General features: G+C 47.1%; 1 protein-coding gene across 3 annotated transcripts; it reads right to left on the bottom strand.

Moving 5' to 3' along the window:
- Nucleotides 1-420: 420 nt before the first annotated feature.
- Nucleotides 421-18,414, bottom strand: CKB (creatine kinase B). Of its 3 annotated transcripts, none has more exons than XM_079953875.1 (8): nt 18,259-18,414; nt 16,277-16,486; nt 13,678-13,832; nt 10,247-10,379; nt 8,906-9,077; nt 6,337-6,460; nt 4,811-5,000; nt 421-827 (listed from the first exon to the last, which is right to left on the bottom strand). In XM_079953875.1, exons 2-8 carry the CDS (start codon nt 16,467-16,469, stop codon nt 649-651), a joined length of 1,146 nt encoding a protein of 381 aa, XP_079810001.1. In that variant the 5' UTR covers nt 16,470-16,486; nt 18,259-18,414; the 3' UTR covers nt 421-648. The 3 variants fall into 3 exon arrangements, with proteins under 3 accessions (XP_079810001.1, XP_079810000.1, XP_079809999.1); XM_079953874.1 differs by lacking the exon at nt 16,277-16,486 and adding an exon at nt 15,619-15,806 and having other exon boundaries at nt 18,259-18,405; XM_079953873.1 differs by having other exon boundaries at nt 16,277-16,482; nt 18,259-18,379.
- Between the last annotated feature and the right edge of the window lie 5,980 nt (nt 18,415-24,394).

The raw sequence follows: 24,394 nt of genomic DNA, 5'->3' as shown, positions 1-24,394 counted from the left end.
GGTGCTTTGACCCTCACAATATTTGAGAGGGCTGGGCCCCCACAAAGTTGATGGGCATTCTCATTCACTTCGTCATGTGATCGATTATGTAGGCTGGGCCCCCACAATATTTTATTCAAGTTGGCACCCCTTCCCTTGACATCTGATGGGAGGGTGTTCAACTGGGAGGCATGCAAATCTTACATGTTTCTTTATAGAGGAAAATACATAAATATGGGGGAGGGAGAGAGGGAGGGAGAGTGTTCTGGGTATATATCAATTCAGGATTTCCACAATGGCCCTAGAATGATGTTGGTGAAGCAAGCCAGAGTCAAAGGATAAATTATCTTATAATCTTAGTTCATCCCCAATTCCCACTACCCCCTGAGGAGCCAGAAGCCACTAAACGCCCTTGAAAAACAGAAGGCAACAAATCAATCATTTGTCAGGCCAAACAATGGTTTTTATTATTTCATTTTCTCCGTGACATTTCAGCCATCAAAAAAATAAACTCTAACACATATGGATGGAAGACTTTCTACAAGTGTTACTAAGTGGAAATTTCTCTTTCGACTCCAGGATTTTGATTGGAGCATCATTTTTTTTTTAATTAATTATCCAATAAGTTAGGAAGAAGCATGGGGGAGAGCTGGGGTGTTAAAGTGCTTTTCATTTCTGAGCTGGGATGAGGTCGTCAATACACTGGCCTTTCTCAAGGCGCTTCTCCATTTCGATCAGCAGCTTCACCCCATCAACCACCATCTGCACCAGCTCCACCTCAGAGAACCCAAGGCGGTCAGCGTTGGAGACATCAAACACGCCTCCCACCGCAGCCGTGTCCACTCCACCTGAGGAAAACCAAAAAGGAAAAGGATCAAATTGAGGATCATCTACTTGACCATAGGGAGCCAAGAACTCTGCATAAAACCCAAGTTGGCCCTGCAGATAATAATAATAATAATTTATTATTTGTACTCCGTGCCCATCTGACCGGCTTGTCCCAGCCACTCTGGGTGGCTTCCAACATACTGGATTTTTCCATATATAAGACGACCCCTATTTTTTGAGCCCAAAATTAAGAAATAAATAATTTCAACATTCCATGTGTAAGATGACCCCCAATTTTAAACTAAAAAAAATATGGGGGGGGGAATATAGTCTTATACATGGGAAAATACAGTATATAAAAAGTAATGAAACATTAAATAGCTTCCCTATACAGGCTGCCTTCCAATGTCTTCTAGAGGTTATCTGGTTCCTCATCTCCTTGAGCATAGGGAGCCAACTCCTAGGGGCCAAAGCCCCCACAATAAAATATTTGAGGTGGGCTGGGCCCCCACAAAGTTGATGGGCATTCCCATTCAAATAGTGTGTGCGCACTTCATCATGTGATCGATTATGCAGGCTCCCACAATATTTTATTCAAGTTGTCACCCCTGCCCTTGACATCTGATGGGAGGGTGTTCAACAGGGCAGGTGCCAATGCCGAGAAGACCCTGTTCCCTGTAGCTTCGCTTCCCACAATGAGGAGGCCGCTAGAAGGCGCACAGAGCTGGACCCACCACTCCCTAGGCTCCGGTTCCTTCAACCTTTTCTCACAGGGTTTCTTTCCCATATGGCTGGCAGCCATCTTTGTTTCCCTCCTTTGCTACTGATCCCGCAAGGAGGAGTGAAGTCAATGAAGCATCAAAGTCCTTGTATTGATTTATAAAGCCCTGTACAACTTGGGTGCAGGGTAGCTCATGGAGCACCTGAAGCCTAATATCCAGCTCGGTCTGTCGAAACAGTCTGCAGGAACATTGCTGCCCATCTCCTGCGTTGGCAAGGTTCCTCTGACAGCAACAAGAATCCGAGTCTTTAGTGTCACTGATCCGCCCCTGCGGAAAGTTCTTCTGAAAGAGATTCAGCAGGTGCCTTCTAATCGCACCTTCAAATACCTTTTGAAAACGTTGCATGGTGACAAAATTATGCCAACAATTAAGAAAATATCCTTCTGTAACTGCCGAACTCCGATTTAAATATTTTATATTGTTTCTACTCTATGGGGTTTTTTTATGTACGATTGTTGTCAGCTGCTCTGATATTTATGAATTGTGGGATATATATACAGTGGTACCTCAGGTTAAGAACTTAATTCATTCCGGAGGTCCGTCCTTAACCTGGAACTGTTCTTAACCTGAAGCACCACTTTAGCTTATGAGGCCTCCCGCTGCCGCTGCACGATTTCTGTTCTCATCCTGAAGCAAAGTTCTTAACCCGAGGTACTATTTCTGGGTTAGCGAAGTCTGTAACCTGAAACGTATGTAACCACTGTATATATATATATATATATTCCTAAATAAGCATGGCGCTCCCTTCTCCCAACAGTCTCTCCAGAAAGAAACCATCGTCAATGGTGATGAATGACAGGGAGACGCCAACGAGAATCAATAGATGATCTCTAGCCTCTTTCTCCTAATAAAAGTCAGGAGCCTCAGTAATGGTTGTTTTAGTACCATAACCAGGCCTGAAGCTAGACAGAAATGGGTCTGTTTTTAACTTTAATATTTTTTTCGTTATATGTTTTTATGTGTTGTTGTAAACCACTTTGATATTTTTATATATTAGCAGCATATAAAGGTTAGCCTGAAGGGATGAAAGACGTTCCCCACAGCCAGGCTAGTACAATAAAGCGAACAATGGGATCCAAATTTATGACTTATTTCATTGCACCGGAGGTTGTATTGCTGTGTTATTTCTAACTATTTTGACTTATGAGGCTGGCTTTGGGGTGGTCCTTCAAATAAGGAGATATAAATTCCAAAACACGAGTAGCATGCTGCAGCTCTAAAAAATTTAGGAATACAGAGTCCATCTATGCCAGGCAAACTTAGCCCTCCAGATGTTTTGGGACTACAATTCCCATCATCCCTGACCACTGGTCCTTTTAACTAGGGATGATGGGAGTTGTAGTCCCAAAACATCTGGAGGGCCAGGTTTGGCCATGCCTGATCTATGCCTTCCTGCACCGAATCCTAAAACAGATTTTTCTCCACTACCTTGGTCTTTAGGAATCAGCCTCTTAGGTTTACAGGATGCCATTTGCAAATGGCTAACTAACATCACACGTTTATCTCAACTTAACTGTTTTCTAGCGTTGCCATACGTCCGAGAAAACCAGGACATGCCCTCTTTTGGGGAGCCAACATGCTCATCCAGGCAGATTTTTTACATTTTAAAGGAAATGTCTGGATTTGGGGGGTTCCTTAAATATTGGGGGGAGGCTGGGGGTCATGCACATGCTTTGGAGGGCGCTGTGCCCTGGAAGTGGAAGCACCACCACAGAGTGAGGCCGTCATAGCAAATATCAGGTAGGAGCTGGGATCCTGCGTATGCTCAGGCTGGCAGCAGCTCAGGATTGCTCTGCACACCATGGCCACTGCCAACCCAAGCCGGGGAAAGAGGTGCATGGGTGTGGCTACGACCCCATGCACCTCTTTCTCGGGCTGGCAGCAGCTCAAGCTCTCCTATTTTTTGCCCTTCAAGATATGGCAACCCTAGTCTTGTCCTGAGGAATTTCAAAGGGTGCCCCACCTTGGCTTCACTGCCTAATAGGCACCACTGCCTGACTATATACTTTTTTTAAGCACTATCAAGAGCAGAAGTGGGGAAGGCCAGATGCAGCCTCCCTTCCACTGACTTGTCTGTCAGCCAATGTTGCATTGCACCAGGCACTTTCAACTTCAAAGGTGCAGGTCTGAATTCTTCCTTTCCATCGTTCTGCCCTGACACTGAGGTCCAGCGCCGAGGGCCTTCTGGCGGTTCCTTCACTGTGAGAAGCTAAGCTACAGGGAACCAGGCATAGGGCCTTCTCAGTAGTGGCGCCCACCCTGTGGAACGCCCTCCCAGCAGATGTCAAGGAAGTAAACAACTACCTGACATTTAGAAGACATCTGAAGGCAGCCCTGTTTAGGGAAGTTTTTAATGTGTGACATTTTAATGTATTTTTAATCTTTGTTGGAAGCCGCCCAGAGCAGCTGGGGAAACCCAGCCAGATGGGCGGGCTACAAATAATAAATTATTATTATTATTATTATTTGAAATCAAACCATGGCTGGAAAGATTCCTGCGGAAAGCAGGAAGAGTGATGAACAGCAGGGATTGGCTACACTCAAGAGCTCCTGAATAGCACCAATCCCAGCAGGGCTCACTTTTGGCGTTGAAGGCAAGCCCTGCTTGCAAAGGAATAATCAGGAATGGACTCCAAGGCTCCTTTGCAACCACAGCTTTGCCATATGTTCTCGGCTGCGGCTGAGGGTTTGCAGGCCGATTCAGCACCCCAGCAAGCATAATTTGCCTGAAGGTTCCCTGTGCCTGACCTAGAGCCTAACAGCTGGACCTGAGGGTTTTTTGTGTTTTAATATTTTGTTGCAAGCCACCCAGAGTGGCTGAAGCAACGCGGTCAGGTGGGTGGCATATAAATAAAGTTATTGTCATCACCTTATCTTCCCCCCTGTATGCTAATCAGGGCTCTCCCCCCCCCTCAAAAAAAAGCCTGCACATTATTCCCCAGCTCCAATTGCATGAAGTGGGTTCAGTGCTTTGACCGGTGTCTGGCTGCCCTCAGGGTTATATCAGGGCCATTCCAAAGTGCTGGATCCGGCCACCAAATCGAGAGAACGGCCATGCACAGCCCTAATTTTCAATGTTCAATTTTTTAATGCCTGCTGTGATCATTTCACATATTTTGATGGCTTGGTCTGCGGGACAGCCCGAGTACCGCTTGCTCTTGCCAAAAGAGCAAGGAGTAAATTTGATATAAAGCCCCAAGTCCAGGCTTTGGGTTCCTCACCTGTGCCCCGTTTCTGCAGCCTCAGCTTCTTGAGGATGTCGCCAAATTTCTCGTGCTTGCCAAGGTGGGGTAGCTTAATGTGCACTCCGGCACGGAGCCCTGTCCCGAGGTTGGATGGACAGGTCAGGATGTAGCCCAGGTGAGGGTTCCACATGAATTCGTAGTTTTTGGATTTGAAGAGGTTTTCAATCTAGGTGTGTCAGGGGTGGAAAAAAAAGACAAGCTATTATGAAGAAACCCCTTCCTCTCTCAAGATTAAGGAGATACAAGGCCTACTCATGGCTATAATTGCAGTGTGGTAAAATTCAGTCAGCTGCAGCAGTTAGAGTGTTGGGCTAGGGACCTGCGAGATCAGGGTTCAAATTCTCACTCAGCCAGGAAGCCAGCCACAGTCTCTCAACCTGACCTAATGGTCTGTGTAGTTGCGATGATAAAAGGGAGATGAAACCAGGAGCTTATGCGGTGGCTGGGCCCAAAGCTCACCCAGTGAGCTTCATGGCTAAGTGGGGTTTTGAACCCTGGTCTCCTAGCACTCTAACCACTATACCACATGGCCTCACAGCCTTGAAGCTTAATGCAGCCCTTCAGGAGTATGTCCTCAAAAGGCAAAAAAATGCCTCTTGCCTGCCAGGATGAAGAGGTGGAAGAGCATGAAAACTTCTGGTTTTGATACTGCCAACTGCACCTGTTTCTCTGCCAACTTTTGCAGCTGGCTCCATTCACCACAAGCATGTGGCCCCTGGAAGGTTGATTGTGAAGAAAAGTGGCCCTCAGGCTGAGACAGGTTCCCCACCCAATATGTAGCTACTGCCTCACACTCGACTGACTCTTTTCTTAGAAAGAGGCAGTGACTAAATATCCGAATGATTAATGCAAGATTTGGAAACACAGAAGAATCATAGAATCATAGAGTTGGAAGAGACCACAAGGGCCATCGAGTCCAACCCCCTGCCAAGAAGCCTGCCTTCTTACCCCTTTCAGAGCATCTCACCTTAGGAACAGATCACAAAAGCCTTCCACTATGGATGTGCCTTAGAGCATCTGTTCAAGCCTACCAGGTTGCTGCGTACATGCAGGCAACCTCTAAGAGCACCGTGTTTCCATCTGTAGAGGACGACAGCTTTAAGCATGCAAGGTTGCCTGCGTTCCAGCGCTCTCCAGAAATTTCAGAGACAGGCCTTCCCCCTGGGAGCACATGGCCAAGGTCAATTGCCTGAAACCTCTTATTCCTCCGGATACGAAGGTAAGAAGCACTCCAGCGCAGGCACAGGGGCTCGGTTGCCAGGACGCAGCTGCATTCTCTTCACACTGCGCCACCACCTCTGCCTGAACTGGGAATTCGCAAAGCCACAATCTGCTGCATTGAGTTTAGAGCCGACACTTAGGTCAGCACTTTTGAGCTCTGCAGAGAAGGTTGCACCACATCAAAACACAAACACTCACACATACACAGGGAGGGAGGGAGGGAGGGAGGGAGGGAGGGAGGGAGGGGACTTCCACTTGCTTCGACTCACACTTATATTTACCTGCGTTAGCCCAGTACAGAAGCGGGTGAAAACTTCCTTCATATTTCCACCTTTCTGCATAGAAATAATTCTTAGGTGATCTTCCTCGTTGATCCACACAAGGAATGTCTTGTTGTCGTTGTGCCTGAAGGACACAAGGCAGGGACGGCATTGAGAGCTGTTCCTTTAACCTTTCCTCGAGCCATAGATCTAAGTTTAGCTAGCCACATTTTTAAACCTTGCTCCATCTGCAGTTGTAGCTTTCGAGATTTCTTCCACAGACGCTTTCTGTGCCCACCGTGACTTTGCAGAAGCCCACCCCCCTCTCAGATGGCCATCAAAACTACCCCAGGGGATTTTGAGCTTTCTGCCTTCAACCAAATGTCATGCACACCGCAGATTGACTATTTTAGCTTTCAGCTGAACAAGAAAACCTTGAAAATGTAGGGATCCATCTGGTAAACACTTATGGGTTTCTAAAACAGCAACAACTCAGGGTCGTGCAATGGGTAACACAATGCACTCAAAACCTGGCGATCTGCATTCGGATCCCAAGTAGGGAGCCCTGGCAAATCGCCATTTCTCAGCCTAATCTACTTTGGTTTGTTGCAAGGATAAAATGGGATTGGACCGAGATCCTGAGTTTGATCCCATTGGCAGGCGGATCCCACAACTGGAATTCTGCTAACTTATCATTCCCACCAGTAGAAGACAGTGGGGGAAGCAGCTATCAAGATCTCCTTGTCCTCTAGAGTTTATTGTGTCCCACCATCCCCCAAAAAAACCCTGCTCTAGAGATTTGGGGGCACAGCATGAGCTGCAGTGCAGTGAGGTAAATTAGTGGAAATTCTGCCAGTAGGAACATCTACTGGATCTTAGTCCCATCCATAAATGGAAGTCTAGTTAGGATCCAATCCATGGGGCGTTAGGGTTTGAAGGTGCCTTGCAAATAAACTCCTCCTCAATGACAATTTTCTTTATCTTTTTTCTTAATTCATTTCTTTTTTTACTCCTTTAATATTTTTATCTCTAATTTCCCCCCCCCACTTTGTTTTTGCTGCTACTTTACTCTGTTTCTTTGTGTTGTTGTTTTGTTACTGTCTACTCAGTGTTTAAGGGACGCGGGTGGCGCTGTGGGTTAAACCACAGAGCCTAGAGCTTGCCAATCAGAAGGTCGGCAGTTCGAATCCCCGCGACGGGATGAGCTCCCGTTGCTCGGTCCCTGCTCCTGCCAACCTACCAGTTGGAAAGCACGTCAAAGTGCAAGTAGATAAATAGGTACCGCTCCGGCGGGAAGGTAAACGGCATTTCCGTGCGCTGCTCTGGTTCGCCAGAAGCGGCTTGGTCATGCTGGCCACATGACCCAGAAGCTGTACGCCGGCTCCCTTGGCCAGTAAAGCGAGATGAGCGCCGCAACCCCAGAGTCGGTCATGACTAGACCTAATGGTCAGGGGTCCCTTTACCTTTACTCAGTGTTTATGAGAGGTTTTGCATACAGATGAAGGTGAGGGAAGCTTGGTAAAGGACCCTGTGTGAGAGGCAGGATGGGAGAAGAAAGGGAAGCTTGCAGGTGAGAGGGTTCACCATTTTCTGTGTGGGACAAGTTAAGATCTACCTGTGAGAGAGGACTTTGTATACATCTGTCTCTCGTTTAGATCAGTTGGTTTTTTACTGTATTGTATTATGAAAGGTTGTAATAAAATCTTACTGAAAGATTTTCAGTGCCTGCAATAGTCACTGGCATTCTGCTTTTAAAATCCTCAATTCCTAGCTCTGATCTTCACTTTGGGACAAGTTCAGACTTCCATATATTCTTGCCAAGACATGGCTGTGCCATTTAAAGCTCTCATCCTCTCATGTACAGCAACCCTAAATCATACCGGAGGGGGATGCCCACATCTATAATCCAGGCTACTTGGAGAAGTGAGCAATGCTGAATTTATTTGCATAGAAGGGATTCATTCCCATCCCAGAACCAGCACTCCCTGGCGCATGACTTGGCTTGCTCCCAATACAAAATTCACACACTACAACTGAATATCAGGGCAATCTAGGGAACGCTTCACGTTGCCTTTATTCTTTGAGGCCAAGCTAAGATCCTGGAAGAGGATATCATTGCTTTGGGAACAGCTGCTCGATAATAGGTTGTGAAACTGTTTTATGAGAAGAGCAGTCGATATCAACACCTCCCTTGGAATCAGGCTCATGGCTCCAGGTGAGTTTAGTTACAGGATGGTGGCTAACCTGTGGCAACTCTAGAAGCTGCTAAAATTCCCATCAGCCCTGGTCAGCATGCCCAGTGGTCAGAGTTGTTGTCCAAAACATCTGGAGGGCACCAGGTTGACAAAGGCTGCCCCCTAAGGCCATTTTATACTGGAAGCAATTGCTTTTTAATCATGGCTCAAAAGGTCTTAATTCTCCTATTTACTGACCAGGGCTTGTTCCTCCTGTCTGTTGAAGACATGCAAGACCAGAATCTACCTTCACATATCAGGTGCTACCTGCCAAGTCAATATTGGCACACACACACCCCCCATTTCCTTCCTTCCGTCATTTTTTTTAAGGGTTGCCTCTACTGGGCGTTACTCACCAGATGCCCCGGGCATCAGGCCAGTCACGTGCCATTCCGGAGGCTAAGAGCAGAGGAGAGACCGGCTTGTCAAAGAGGAAGTGGTCATCAATGAGCTGCTGCTGTTCCGCATCCGTCATGTTTTTCAGAGCATAGTACCTCCCGTTCAGGTCCCCTTCCAGGCTAGCCAAAGCTGGAAAAAGCAAGAGAGGCTTGCAGAATTACTGATGGGGTTTTTTGTTTCTTTTTTACAAAAAAACGAGTTAACACGTCACAATCTTAAAGGGAATGCAAACAACGTTCTTATTTCGATTATACACATGCGCATCATAAAGGAAGATAGGACTTGAACCAATGGCTTCAATTTACATCAGGAAGAACTTTCTGATGGTAAGAGCTGTTTGACAGCGGAACAGTTTCCCTCGGGAGGTTGCAGACTCTCCTTCCTTGGAGGTTTTTAAGCAGAGGTTGGATGGCCATCTGACACGGATGCTTTAGCCGAGATTCCTGCATTGCAGGGGGTTGGTCTAGATGACCCTTGGGTCCCAAAGCTAAGATTCGATTCATGCGGCTCCCCCTCCCCCATCCTGCAAACTGCTGTTTGTTGAAGGTGCTGATCATTGTAGCTCCGCTAAACTGCAATTCTGAGGATTCTTTGGGTGAAGTCATGTGCTTCAAATGCATGCCGCAGACATGACCTCAGCATACCAAGATGGCAGCAAATCCAAGCTTAGCACGGCAACTCAGGTGTGCTTATATATAATTTTTTTATTCTCCACCGGCTTAGCTGGCAATTTCCCCAGGTAGTCAGGGATGGGGGAAGAGAAAAAGAGGAATCCGGGCCCACTATTCTCAACCCTTTTGTTGCCCTATTAAGTTGTCGCATATCAAGGAGCAACGTTTGCTTATCTGCGGTCAGGTATGCTTTTGCATACCTGGGAGGAGCCAAGGCTTATTATGCAAGCATGGGAAAGAACACAGAACTCCTCCAGCTTCCTGCCGCAGGTGTGGCTTGTCTGGCTGTGTGCTTGCCTTTATTGCACAATAAACTTCCTCTTCCACATTTCACCTTTTGGAGACAACAATGCAGTCCTTTTTGTCTTTTAAAGAGGTGCTATGGAACAGAGGAGCCAGCTTCCTAAATGCTGCCAAGAACCTAAACTGGGGGCGCACCCAGAGAGGATTCAGTCCCAAGCGCCTTGTTTAACTGCAACTCGCATGTCATCGTATACAAGGCTTGAATGATTCATGCGTTTTGCATTCTTCCTCGTCCCACGTGATCAGGTTACGTTCAGGGCTATGGGTTAGAGTCTCCGCTTGCTGCTTTTTTTTTTGCAGCATGCAAATGCCAGAACCTTTTACCTTCCACGGACAGCTTCTCGATAGCACGCCTCTCTCCTCGGCTGCAATGAGGCGGGAGGCAGAAGCCACGGATGCTCCTACCAGTTCGGACACGTGAGCTCAGGACGTAGTTGGGATCCAGGTCGTCGCCACCCTGCAAGATACAGGAAGGAACGCCTTAGAACCAACCCCGGTGCAACCGCAGACGAGGCTGTCCTGCCCAGCATTTAATGAGTGCAACAACCCAGGAATTAAAACACAAGTCATTCGGCAAAGCTTCTGCGCTGAAACTTTAATGGCCTGCCTCACAGCCATGCATTATAGATGGTGCAGATGCATTTCCCAGCCAGCAGATCACAAGTTCTCAGCTGCCATGATATATATATATATATATATATATATATATATATATATATATATATATTGTAGAGTTGGAAGGGACCTGAGGATCATTATAGTCTAACCCCCGGCAATACAGGAATAAAGACGCAGTTGTCCCACATGGGGATCGAACCTGCAACCTTGGCGTTATCAGCACCATGCTCTAGCCAACTGAGCTATCCAGACGATGGTGCAGCCACAACATTTCAAGCACAGCCAGCATCTAGATCAGGGTTTCCCAAACCTGGGTCTCCAGCTGTTTTGGGACTACAATTCCCATCATTCCCGACCACTGGTCCTGCTAGCTAGGGATGATGGGAGTTGTAGTCCGACAACAGCTAGAAACCCAAGTTTGGGAAACCCTGATCTAAATTAAAAGCGCTGGTCCTGGAGTTCTGCAGAAAGCAGCATTTTGTCATCCACACGCAGAAAAGTGCAAAGTAATCCCTGAAGGGGAGAAGTCATAGTTACATGGCTCATGTCCATATTAAGAGACAGGACGTTGGCCATAAATGGCAGACTTGCTAAAGAGAATGCTCTTGGGATTACTATATTAATAAGGCAGTTTGCTGCCATTATTATTATTATTATTATTATTATTATTATTATTATTATTATTATTATTCACAAGATCTCAGGGTGGTTTACATGATAAAATACAAGTTTCAGTTTCATCGTTGGTATTGTTGGCACACCAACTGACAGAAATTCCAGGTTTTCAGATCTCTCCCAGCCCTCCCTAGAGGTGCTGGGGATTCCACCTGGGGCCTTCTGCATTCCAGGCAGGTGTCCTGTCCCTGCTCCACAGCCCTCCCCATTGTTGGATGCGGTCAAGGAGGAAGAGCGGCAAGATTCAGTTTGTCCAGAAGATCAGGCCACCTAGGAATCCTGGGAAGCGGCTACAATTTAAAGTAAAGAAGTTCTGGCCACATCGACATCCAAGCAAATTCATCCCACTTCAACAGCCACAGTTCCCCCGCTGCATCCTCAAGAACCCTTGGGATTCCCATTTATTACTCAGAGTAACAATTCCCAGCACCTTTAACAAACTCCAGTTCCCTGCATTCGTTGGAGAAAGCCCTGACTGTTGAAATGGTATAAATGTGTTTTTTATATATATGGTGTGGACGGGACCATAGATTTAGTGTGCGGGTGTTTATGTGCACACACAGAACATTAAACGGGAAAGAAGTTACCTTCCAAACACACAGGAAGACTGCTGCTGGTCAAATCCAGCCAGTAGCTCACTCAGGTTAGGACTTGGGGGCTGAGATCCCGGGCCCCACACAGCAGAATGAGACCCCCAGCGCAGCAAGTCAAGCCTACCGCATTCGCAAGTAACACAGCTTACCAGAGGGGGGCCCCATAAGCTCATTACATCTAAAAGTCCAAGATTACCTAATGGCACCACTAAAATCAACAGCCATCAACGTGATCTAGGGCTCATTCAATCCCAGCATCCCTGGCTGTGTGAATGGATAGATCAGTAGTTCTCAACATGTGTGGGGGAGGAAGATCCAAGGACAATCTATTATATTTTGGGAATGATTCCTGATCATACGTAGCCACATTGTTTTATACTTCCTGGATGTCCTGTAACCATGTTATAAAATAGTTGTGTTCTGTGCCGTAAATCAAGCACCGCAAAGAGTTGTTCCTTTTCGTTTTCCCATGAAAAATAATTGTGTTTGCATGAGCAATTTTTTCTTCTGAAAGTGTGGCCCAGAGAAAAAAGTCTGAGAACTACAGGTATAGACAGATCGGTTTTCTCAGCCACATGTAGCACTATCGGTTTTATGCAGACAATCAAAATATTGCTGGCTACTCTATTCCTTCCTTAGGAATTGTTCTTCCTTCCAAGCTTCACACTGGGATGAGTGGGGCACAGAGGGAGGAGGGGTTAACTTTGCAGAAGAAGAAGAGGTGTTTGGATTTGATATCCCGCCTTTCACTCCCTTTAAGGAGTCTCAAAGTGGCTAACATTCTCCTTTCCCTTCCTCCCCCACAACAAACACTCTGTGAGGTGAGTGGGGCTGAGAGACTTCAAAGAAGTGTGACTGGCCCAAGGTCACCCAGCAGCTGCATGTGGAGGAGCGAAGACGCGAACCCGGTTCCCCAGATTACGAGACTACCGCTCTTAAACACTACACCACACTGGTAATCCTGCACCAACCTCATTCAGAGGCACCATATGCCTGCTTTAAGAGGAACATGTCCCACCAGAATTGCTCCAAGAAGCACTAGCCACCAGGCACTCACAATAAGTATCAATCTACAAATGGCGTTTGACCCCCTACACACAACCAAGCCTAATAAATTCTCATTATCTAGGTCTGCATATATGCCTAGACAGCCATTATTAGGGCTTTTTAATGGAAAGAATCACCTCTTTTAAGAAATACGGGTTTGGATCTGTCTCGGTGGCTGTGCTAACATGCTCTTTGGGGGAGTTTATTACTTTATTACCAGCCATATGAGGAAGGGTTGAGGGAGTTGAGTATGTTGAGCCTAGAAAAGAGGGGATGTGACTGCCATCTTCAAATATCTCAAGGGTTGTCATGTGGAAGAGGGAGCAAACTTGTTTCCTCCTGCTCTAGAAGGTAGGATTCGAACCAGTGGCTTCAAGTTTCAAGGAGATTCCAACTAAGCATCAGGAAGAATTTTCTGGTGGCAAGAGCTCTTTGACCTTGGAACAGTCTCCCTTGGACTCTCCTTCCTTGGAGGTTTGTAAGCAGAGGTTGGATGGACATCTGTCGTGGATGCTTTCGTTAAAACCCCTCCATTGCAGGAGGTGTCCCTTCCCCAACTCTACAAGTCTGAGTCTACTATTCTTCCAGCAGGAGCAGTGATCCTAGTCAACCCATGCAAATATCAAGGTCAAACTAAGGATGCCTTCAAGGAAGCCTGTTCCGCTTTTGCCTAGGCAGGGTGTAACATTTGGCAAGTACCTATGATATTGTCCCAGGCCAAGGGAGCTTTTGCCTCCCCCCTCCAGATGTACTGAAGTCCTGTCAGGCCTGTAAGGTCAATTTAAAATGCAATTCCAACAAACCTAAAGAGGTTTTTCCTACCTGCAAGTTATCGGCATTCAGGTCCGTCTTGTGCTGGTCTGTAGGCTTGTAGCCTCCATGTCGGTCTTCAATAATGGGGTCAAAGAGTTCCTTATACACGTCGTAGCAATCCTCATCACCGGCTACACATCCTACTGTCAAAATGTAGGGGTGCCCTACAGAGGTCAAGAAGCCAGAAAAGTCAACGTTTGGATGGTGCTCGAGTGTAGTTCCAAGATACCAACAGCTTCATGCACTCAAGTCATCAGGAAGAACAAAAACAGATTTTGTATGCCATTCACTTTATAAGGTATAAGTAAAGCATGTTTCACTGTGGTGTAAAGGCCGAAGCCCAATTCAATCAATTTTGCAGTTTGCAGACAAATGCATATGAGCATCCGGAACACCAGCTTACATCAACAACAAAAATGCAATATTTTTTGAAAGCTAGTTTTAGCAAAGGTGCCTGGATCACTGTCCCCATTCAACATTATGATGAAATCGCAAAACTAGACTTGGACGGTCACAATTAACTGGGTTTTGTTCACTGATATTACAAAGAGTTTCTAGCTTTGGGGCACTGCCTAGTATTGAGAAAGAGCCTGGCAGATTACTGACAATGGGCAATTATCCATCGTCATTCATATTCTGAGTAGACCCATTGAAACCGAAGGACTAAAGTTGATTGATTTCAATTGCATCTATTCCACGTAGGAATATAATCACCCAGTGGAAGGTTACAGCTTGGCAAGCCCCATACTGGCCTCTTCAAAGAGTCTGGCCACCATTTCTCATTTACAGGGCTTTGTATTTTCAGCATCAACATTAAAATTCTGACCCAGTTAATCAAGATTCTGAAGCTAGTACGCATGATGCAATTTGAGGGGGAGGGAGAACCGTCTTCCTGCATAACTCTAGTTATTTTTTCATTTCCTTTTTGCACCATTTAATATTGCAGGAACAAGGAGTTATGAAGAAGCTTCACACTCAAACCTCTGGAATTTTATCAAGAGAATCCTTTGGCTTCTGAAGTTTCAACAGTAAGGACTGCAAACATTTTCTCTCCATCAGCCAGCCAAGTTTCCCAGGAAACCAAGTTCTGCACCCAGCGCTAAATCCTGTGATTCACATAATCATGGCATACATTCTAGCTTCATGCTGTGTGTGTTTATGCTGTCTGGGGGGGGGGGGGGGTGCCATCCTTTAAGGAACTATTTTCCAATGGAGCTAACCAAAGTATGTATTGCCTGGAACCAATATAGGACCATGAAGGCCAAAAAAACCTTGTTCGGAAATGTCATACTGCTTAGATGATGCAATTGCTATTATACAAAGCTGCACACAGTTCAGGAGCCTGTCCAGTTGTTAACACAGATTCCCCCCCCCAAAAAAAATTGCAAACCTAGAGGCCACCTAGTCTAGCATCCTGTCTCCAACCTAGCTGCCCAGACATCTGAGAAACTTACAAGCAGGACGTCAAGAGAGCAGCCCTCAGGCAAATGTCTGGTACTCCAAGGTATACCTTGGGTGGGGAGGGAGAGTTTTTAAGGGAAACCCAAACGCACAAGAGCAACGTTGCTCTCCTGCTGCCATTCCCCAGCAACCAATCTTCAGAGAACTCCAGCTCTGATCCTGTACATATAGATATCGTGACTAGTAACCACGTTCCTGTCTTTTCCTAATCTCCTTTTAAAGCCATTAAGGTTAATGGCACAGGGCACTGTTTCCAAATTAGGAAGTGTGAGGTGGGGGGAAAAGCAAGCCTTAAGAAACTCCATCACAAATTATGAGCTCGGCTCAGTTGCGTAACTTGTTTCATTGGAACCACACTTCTCGTAAAATTTCTGGAATGTTTCTGCAATCACAGCTACGGCTTCAGAGACACACACATACACAGGGGTCAATGCCAGCCTAAGCAAAAAGCCACCGGTCCAGAGAAGAATCTCAATCAAGGCTTTTTACCAGGATTATCAACCCCAGTCTGAATGACATCATCCACGGTGCAGCCGCTAGAGGTTACTTTTTTTCTCAGTTTCTGGTACAATTCCGGGGTTAGGACTTTGGCCATATGATTGTTGTGGACGCTCAGGTCTGGGTATTCCTCATCGGCAGGCAGCTTCTGGTTATTAAAGAGGGCCATTTTATCCTTGCTAGAGAGAGAATGTGTGACAAAAACAAAACAAACGCAAACACAGCAGCGTTAAGACAGCAAAAAAGGTCACCAAGATCTGCTCCCCTTTAATTTGCCAAAGAAGTGCCACGGAAGACAACCAAGGAAGGGAAATTTTTAAAATATATGTAACACAGCCTCAGTTTTAAGAACTTGGGTTAAAAAGAAAAAATTTTCTTGTGCCGCAGTTTGCATATTTAGCAGGGTATTTACATAGGGATTTCCTGGGAGACTGTGGAAGCCATTGCATGTAATGACCGGATTTATATTCCTTGAATAAAGGTTTTGGGTGGTCAAGGGCTTTTGCACCAAGGCTTTTTAAAGTAGCCAGGCCTTTTGGAGGCTTCAAGGTTGAATCCCCTTCCAGATGCCATTTCAAAGCAGCACTTCCTCGTTAATGGAGGGAGAACAGATCCGGATCAAAGCAGGTGTCCATTATTATTTTTTTACCTGGGTTGTCCACCCCAGTTTGAATCACATCATCCACGGTGCAGCCGCTAGCAGTCTTTTTGTCCCTCAGCTTGGCATACAATTCCAAGGTCAACACTTTAGCCATATGGTTGTTGTGGACACTCAGATCGGGATATTCATCCTCCGCAGAGTACTTGCACTTCAGGAGGTTGTGGCTGTTTGAGAATGGCATGGCTGGCACCTGACTGGCTAGGGGAGAAGAAGAAGAGAGGGTGTTGCCGTCGCCTCGCCTCTTCCCGCAGGGCACTGGCTTAGCAATCGCTCTCCGGAAGGAGGCTGGGCCACGGAGCAAGGTCACCTTGCCGCCTGCCCTACCTGCCCATTCAAACACCCTGCCTGCCTGGCACCTGCCCTCCTGGAGGAATGCCAGCGACTTGGCAAACATGGCTCAGTCCCGTCTCCCCGTCCCCGGCTCCCTCTCCGGCTGGCACAGGTCGCCTCCGGGGCCAGCGCAAGAGAGGGGAAGCCGTCGCTAAGAGATTTGCCCAAGGTCAAGGCGCTGCATCGGTGGCAGCGCCAGGAATAGAAAACAAGCCGCCCAAGCGCTTCCTCCAGGAGCTTTTAAAGAGCTTGGCTACCGAGCGCCTCCCTTCCTTTCCTCGGTCCCAAGGGGTGACCTTCAAGGCCGGGGAGGAGGAGGCTTCTTTTGCAGAGAGGCAGAAGAGGCAAGCTCCTCGCTAGCAAAATTACGCGCGCCCTAAAGGGTGCCTAGTTTCGCTTGCAGAGAGAGAGAGAGATCCGGGCTCCCGGGAGAGGCGTGCAAAGCGAGCGAGAGCAGCCCAGCCTCTCGGCGCGCCCCAGGCCCCGGCTCGCCTCTCTTTTGCAAGAGTAGAAAAGCCGGTCCGGGATGCGCAGCAAGGCGGGAAAGGGGGCGAGGAAGCTGGAAATCCGGCCGACGCTTCTGGGCCGCGCGCTAGGAAGCGCTTTGGCGAGGAGCAGGTGGCACGGACTGCCGGCTGCTGGTGCATCTCGGAGGGCGCAGGGAAGCCGAGCAGGCAGGCAGGCAGGGCGCGGGCTCGAGGCGCCCAGGGCGCACGGCCGCGCTCTCGCCGCCCCGCCCCGCCTCGCCCCGCCGGCCGCGATGCACCCGGCTCCTTCTGCCTTGCTCGAAGCTCGAGGGCAGCCCGGAGAACCGCGGAGCCAAGGCGAGCCGAGACCCGCGTTTTGGAGAGGGGCGGCTGGCTGGCTGGCTGCAGCTCCTAAGTCGGCAGCGCCACGGCTCGGGGGAGGGAGACGCGGCGAGCGCGCCCAGATTCCTGGGGCTTCTCCGCAGCGCCTCTTTCTCTCTCTCCACTCTCAAGGGGGACACTTCTGCTCTGCAGAACCGATCCAGATATTTTCTAATATTCCCCTTTTTTAAAAAAAAAAAGTCCTCATTCGCTACTAGGGCTCTCTTTCTTCTCCTCTCGCTCGCTTAGCTCGGGAGGAAAATAATGGAAAATGAAACAGTCCCCATTATATAACGCATTCCTCTGCCTTCTTTGGAGACCTCGGCGAGGGATGAATGGATGCGAACACCCTGCTAAATATCAGCTGAGCCGGACTGAGGCGTCCTAGCAATATACCTGCAGCAGAAGATTTTTTTTTTAAAGTGAGGCATCCAATGTTTGAAGCATCTCTCTGTTTCTTGGTTATGGTGGACGCATTCCTAGCTCTGAGCTGCGTCCTCTCCCCCACCCCGCGCCTTGGAATAAAATCTAGCACCTTCGTTCCCTTCCAAGCCCAAGAAGCGCACAAACGCGCATCTTGGGGCAACCCCACCTCCCGCCAAAAAAAAAGCTCTCTTTATCCCTATGCAATTTCTTGGCTGCTTTTTCCTAAAAAGGAAAACAACAGCCGCCGCCACCACCCGATCTCCTTTTCCTCCCAGCCTGCATCTCTAAGAGGAGTCTCATTCCATTGCTAAAGAGGATCGCAACTGCTGCTGCTGCTGCTGCTCCGCCTGGTCTCCAAAAACTTACCGAGGGCTTCGAAGACGAGAAAAGGCAAAGCGCTTGTTCCCTTTGCCTCTTACAACCCCACAGCTCTCCCAGAAAGACCTGCCGGGAATGGAACCTGGCCCCCACCTTCCCATCACTTTTATAGATACCCAGAGCACGCTGCCTATTGGCTAGTATTTATATTCCATTCATTCCATTGGATCCCGGCTCTCGAGGAGGGGTGAGCTCACTCCCTCTTTTCTTGCCTATTATCGCTCCCCAGTTTGCTGTCCAGCCTCCCCAGTCAGATTGGGGAGGCGCGCTGGGGGGGGGGGGGCAGCGGCGGAGGTTGAAAGAGAAAGTGATGGAGCCCCGGACTTTAAAACTCTCTGACAGGCTAAAGCAAAGACCTTCAGAGCAAAGGAAAGTTCCTCGGGGACATGGGCTGAGGATATGGGATTCAGGCTGCAGTCCTATATACCCTTGACTTTAGAGGACGGCGTCCCCCCTCCCCACCCGAAAAGCAGGGCGGAAAAAAAAGATGTAAATAAAGTTTAATGCATCATTGAGAGTAAGCCCAGCTGGATGCAATGGGATTTGCATCTGAGTAAACTTGCAGCATCATTGGACGTCACAAATGTATTTTCTTAATACTGCTTAATATTCTGTTGCCAGGTACATTCGCTACAAGGGCTCTCTTTCTGTGCCAAGGTTTTCAAATTCCCAGCTCTTTGGGGGAGCTGACGACATATATATATTTAATGCACTGAAATACAAACAAGATCTGTCAGGGATCTGTTGCTGGCCAGACCTGAGAGTCATGTGAACAATTTCTGCCTTTCTCTGTACTGTAAACTTCTCAGAAGTTACCGAGAATGCTCTGGGCTGCAAACCCGACTGCATTGTGCCTCTGCCTGGCATTTGCAGGCTAAGCCTGCATAAGTCTACTTAGGAGTAAGTGCCACACCAATTTCCATAGGGCTTATGACCAGGACAGTCTTTATGCATAGGACTGCAGCTTTTAAATCTACCAAATAGAAGTTTTTTTTAATTTGCTTTTTTTACAGTATGATTCAAAAGCTGGTTAAATTTTTTATTTGTTGCTGCTCATCACAGAATTGCATGAGAAATGCAGAAATGCATCTTATTTGTGTTCTCTTTCGGTTCTGGTGTGGTGTGTGAGCCGATGAGACATTTCCTGTGTCTTTAAGGGTTTGGACAGAAAGTGAAATTCCCTCAGATGCAGCGAGATGTGGTTGAGGACTCCGATCTTGAAGGGCAGAAAGAATTTTTTTAACCCCTTCCATTCTGTGTGAAAAGCAACCTTCAGTAGGAATCTTCCTTTCTCTACATCAACTGACAGTATTTCTTTTGCAGCTTCTCAACAGGAGAAGAGTTGGCAGTCCCTTTTCCCATAACTCTGAGGCCTGATCATAAGATGAGCCCTCCTGGACAATGTTCCATATATATTGAGAGACAGTAAGGTGTAGTGGTTAGAGTGTTGGACTAGGACTTGGGAAACCAGGGTTCTAAATCCTCATTCAGCCATAAAGTTTGCTGGATGACCTTGGGCCAGTCACAGTCTCTCTGCTTGTCTTACCCTCACAGGGTCGTTGTGAGGATAAAATGGAGAGAGGGAGAACTATGTAGGTCACCTTGAGTTCCTTGGAGAAAAATTTGGGATATAAATGTAAGATAATTATTATTATTATTTTAATCTATCCCAGGATCCTGTTCCAGTCAGCTGCCTACAGGACATGAGTTTCAGTACACCCAGCTCCACATCCCTTGTGTTGCCAGTCAACACATATAAGTGAAATGGAGGTATAAAAATGGGCTCAGGGGCCGGTCCTACCATTGGGTAGAGTGAGGTGGGGCAAGGAGTGTCTGCAAAGTTTTGGAAGGCAAACCTTTGTGTGCCTTGAGGCATTCCTTGTGTATGCAACCCCTCCCCAAGCTAGCCTGCTGCTCTGGATGCAGTCAATGAAAAGGTCCCGCCGCCAGTGTTGCAGTAAGATTCAATTTGACTTTTGTACATGGCATGAGAAACAGTGCCCCCTTGTCCCCCTCCACAGGCAACAAAATACTGCATCTCAGGCCAGCCCTGGGTACCTCTTCAAACTGCAAGTAGCGGCTCACATTTTTAAATTTCTTTTGCCTGTGGGGAGAGAGCAGTGCAGGTAGAAATCTAGCACAACAGGAAGCAAGCTAGACTAGAACCAGTTTCTCACTGACGTTGTACGTTTTTTACTGCAGGGAGATGTGTTATTGTTTAATAGGGGAAGGTGGTGTGTGTGTGTGTTTAAATGCCATCCCCACCTACAATCTTAAATTGACCACTCCGCTTCAGCCACCTTGGGATTCTACCACCTCACTCAGTTACATGGGTAGACCCGCTCTCCCAGTGAGAATATTATAATACTTTTGCGCAGGGGAAAGAAGCTGAGCTGCATACAAGCTAGGCTTTATTTAATAGCCACACGGTCTGTGGGACCTTGGAAGAGAGCAGGTTTATTTCTGCACTGTGAAAAGCTCTACCTGCTAATTGCTCCAGATTAAGGCACAGCTTAGGGGACGCAGGTGGCGCTGTGGGTTAAAGCCTCAGCACCTAGGACTTGCCGATTGAAAGGTCGGCGGTTCGAATCCCTGCGGCGGGGTGCGCTCCCGCTGCTCGGTCCCAGCGCCTGCCAACCTAGCAGTTCGAAAGCACCTCCGGGTGCAAGTAGATAAATAGGGACCGCTTACCAGCGGGAAGGTAAACGGCGTTTCCGTGTGCGGCTCTGGCTTGCCAGAGCAGCGATGTCACGCTGGCCACGTGACCCGGAAGTGTCTCTGGACAGCTCTGGCCCCTGGCCTCTTAAGTGAGATGGGCGCACAACCCCAGAGTCTGTCAAGACTGGCCCGTACGGGCAGGGGTACCTTTACCTTTACCTTTTTACTCAAAGGGTAGCCAGTGCCTGCACCTTCCCCCACCCGCAGTGTTAAAAGTGTGGCAATTACTATAACAACTTGATGGTGCGTATCAGCACCTTATTTTATTATTAACAAGAAAAAGTACAAGAGGAAGAGGAAGAGGAAGAGGAAGAGGAAGAAGAAGAAGAAGAAGAAGAAGAAGAAGAAGAAGAAGAAGAAGAAGAAGAAGATTAGTTGTGGGGATAAAAGTTAGGGGGAAGAACTGTGTGTACCAACCGGAACTCCTTGGGGAAAATGTGAGATTTGGAATGTCATCAAGGAACAGAAGCAATTGTGTAAAGAGGACATTTTAGCTTGTGTAATACGTTTTCTGCCAAAAGTTCCTCTACGACTGTTAAAGGCACAGCATCCCAGTCACCCTAAAATGCATCTTCTTTAAGCGTGATGGGAAACCACACCTGACAACATTCTCACTTCTGCACAACTGTCAGGGCACTTCCAGACTGTGGCTACTGAGCAAGTGAGATTTGCATTCTGCAAACTCAGGTTGTGTAGTTTGCAGAGGACACGGTGCTGTTCCACAACAAACCTGTTTCTAAAACCGCTCAGACTTTTTGTGGTCAGAAAGATGCTGTGCGAAGTGTGGAGATAACAGTTGCTTGACGCTGTGTCATACAACATCTCTGCAAACGACTCAGAATGAGTGCTCAGTAAAACAGGTCAGCCGGGAGTGACCTTGAAAAGTGCAGAAGTTCTGTTGATGTTCCTTCATAGCTCTCTCTCTCTCCAGTCTTGAGCTGTGATTTCCATCAGAGTTTTGGGAAAGGTGATACCAATTTGTATGAGAAAGCTAGTGATGGATCTGTGTATATGCTGCCTGCTGTAGGAGTGCCAATTTACTTCCAGTATGATCTGCTTGTATATTTGCAAATAAAACAAATATTATGACAATGCTGTAAGTTCGACTGCGATATATGTTCCTGGAACTTCCCATCATTTTGAGGAAGCGGGAAACATGCACAGGGTCTTTTCTTTTCTTTTTCAAATTTTTTTATTGGTTTTCACACTATTATAAACAAACACATAAGACAAACAAACATAAATCATAGCCTTATTAAAAATTACACTTACGTATTAGCTCATCTTGGTGATTTTTTGCCTGTTGTGCAATCATTTGGGACAGAGGTCCGCCCGGCCAGTGTATTTAATCTGATCCTGGATCTAGTCTCCTAGGTGAACTCCAACAGAAATTGTTTGTGCTCTGCCCGTCTGGAGAACTTCATGTTTGAGAATCCTGCAAAGCTCCATTAACTTATATACGACTATAAAGTGCTGAATGTTTGTGGAACTGGTTCCTTGGCCAAGATTTACACAGGGATATAACAATATGCTTTGTCAACAGTACCAATTAATCATTTCCTACCAGTTGCGTCTAATGTTACACGGAAACACAAGCCTAAGTCGGGTGAGATTGCAGATAAGTACGGCTTCAAGACTTCAGCAGAATCAGGCCCAACAGCTTCATGTTACTCCAGACCTGGTTTTCAGAAGTGAAATCAAATTGCACACAGTGTTTCTAGTCTGGTTACTTTATTTCAAAGGGAATCTGGACTTTCAGGTCTGTAGAGGCTCCTGTTTTCATTCTTTAAAAGTGTTTTGGTTTTTTTAAAGCACTGATAGTTTTGCTTGGTAGTAAAGGTAAAAGGTAAAGGGACCCCTGAACATTAGGTCCAGTCGTGACCGACTCTGGGGTTGTGGTGCTCATCTCGCTTTATTGGCCAAGGGAGCTGGCGTACAGCTTCTGGGTCATGTGGCCAGCATGACTAAGCTGCTTCTGGCGAACCAGAGCAGCACACGGAAACGCCGTTTACCTTCCCGCTGGAGTGGTACCTATTTATCTACTTGCACTTTGACGTGCTGTTGAACTGCTAGGTTGGCAGGAGCAGGGACCAAGCAACAGGAGCTCACCCCGTCGCGGGGATTCGAACCGCCGACCTTCTGATTGGCAAGTCCTAGGCCCTGTGGTTTAGACCACAGCGCCACCTGTGTCCCTTTTGCCTGGTAGTTTTCATATTAAAACAGTGATCTGTGATCAATCTGATGACACAGGAAAGGATGGCGATGGTGATAATAATTCCTCTTTGCTTCCTATTCCTTTTTCATTTTACATCGTGACTTTTTAGATGGCAAGGCTAGGTTGACTGAATCCATGAACAAATCAATGAATGGGATCAGTCAGGCCGTATGGAGCTATAATGTTGATACTGCTATCATAAGACACACAGCTCTTCTTTACCACCACCCCATTCTGAGGAGCTAGGAGAAAGCCATATATTTTGGAATTGATTTGTGGAATATTCGCCAACAAAGGTTGTCAGCTGCTGCTAACTGTATATCTGGAGGCATTAGCAAGAGATAAGGCTTATCTTGAGGACTGGAGAGAGCAGGATCAAATCCCTCCTCAGCCACAGAGAGCTCCCCAGATGACTCTGGGCTGCTGCCTATCGCCACACTGAGAAGCATAGAGGAAGGAGAATATGGGGAAAAAGTGATTTTTAAGACATTGTCGTCTGAAAAGAATAATTGTGCTCACTGCTAAGGTATATTGGTTCTAAACCTAAGTACTAGCAGCCTATTCAAACCATGGTAGCTATCTTAATACATACCACTGGAATCAGCTCTACCACACAGCTAATAAAAGGTATAAGAGGCCCGTCTTGTTTTTAACCTGGCCACCCTAATTAAAGCCAAAACGAAATAATAACAGCTGAATGCTTAAACGCGCACCCTTTATATGCTACTCGAAGTCTTGAAGCCTCATAGCCAGTGTTGCTCAGTGCCATTTTGGAAGGTTCAGTCGGCCATCTTTATTCAAAACAGCCTCCGACTGAGACAAAAACATCATGCAAAATCGACTTACGATATCTCAAGGGGTTTCCAAACAGACAAAACAACTTTCCAAATATATATGGTAGATAGATAAAACAACAGAAGTCCAACGCTAGGACAAAACGGCAGAGGCAGGACCATATGTGTTTGAATACAAATTGCCGCCCCCTCCCTCCCCCATGAGGGTTGTAACCCTATTCTGTGAACAGGCGGAAATGTCAGAATTTTACAGTCTTCCTTCGCACAGCCTTCCCCAACTGAGTGCCCTCTAGATGTCTTAGACAACAACTCCCAACAGCCCCAACCAGCTCAGCAAGTTGGGGAAGGTTGCCTTAGTGCAGGGGTCAGCACTGGGCCGTGGGCCGGTCCACCGTCC

Source organism: Podarcis cretensis (assembly GCF_951804945.1).
Source record: "Podarcis cretensis genome assembly, chromosome: 1".
Classification (NCBI taxonomy): domain Eukaryota; kingdom Metazoa; phylum Chordata; class Lepidosauria; order Squamata; family Lacertidae; genus Podarcis; species Podarcis cretensis.
This window is presented reverse-complemented; position numbering and strand designations above follow the sequence as displayed.

What these genes read in the sequence shown, in the direction of transcription:
- CKB (XM_079953873.1), bottom strand. Translation starts at nt 18,371, where the DNA reads ATGGGAAGGTGGGGGCCAGGTTCCATTCCCGGCAGGTCTTTCTGGGAG. An exon ending in CGAGAAGCTGTCCGTGGAAG is followed by an intron (nt 9,078 to 10,246) that starts GTAAAAGGTTCT and finishes TGCTTTTTCCAG; the next exon opens with CTTTGGCTAGCCTGGAAGGG. An exon ending in GCTGCAGAAACGGGGCACAG is followed by an intron (nt 828 to 4,810) that starts GTGAGGAACCCA and finishes GGTTTTCCTCAG; the next exon opens with GTGGAGTGGACACGGCTGCG.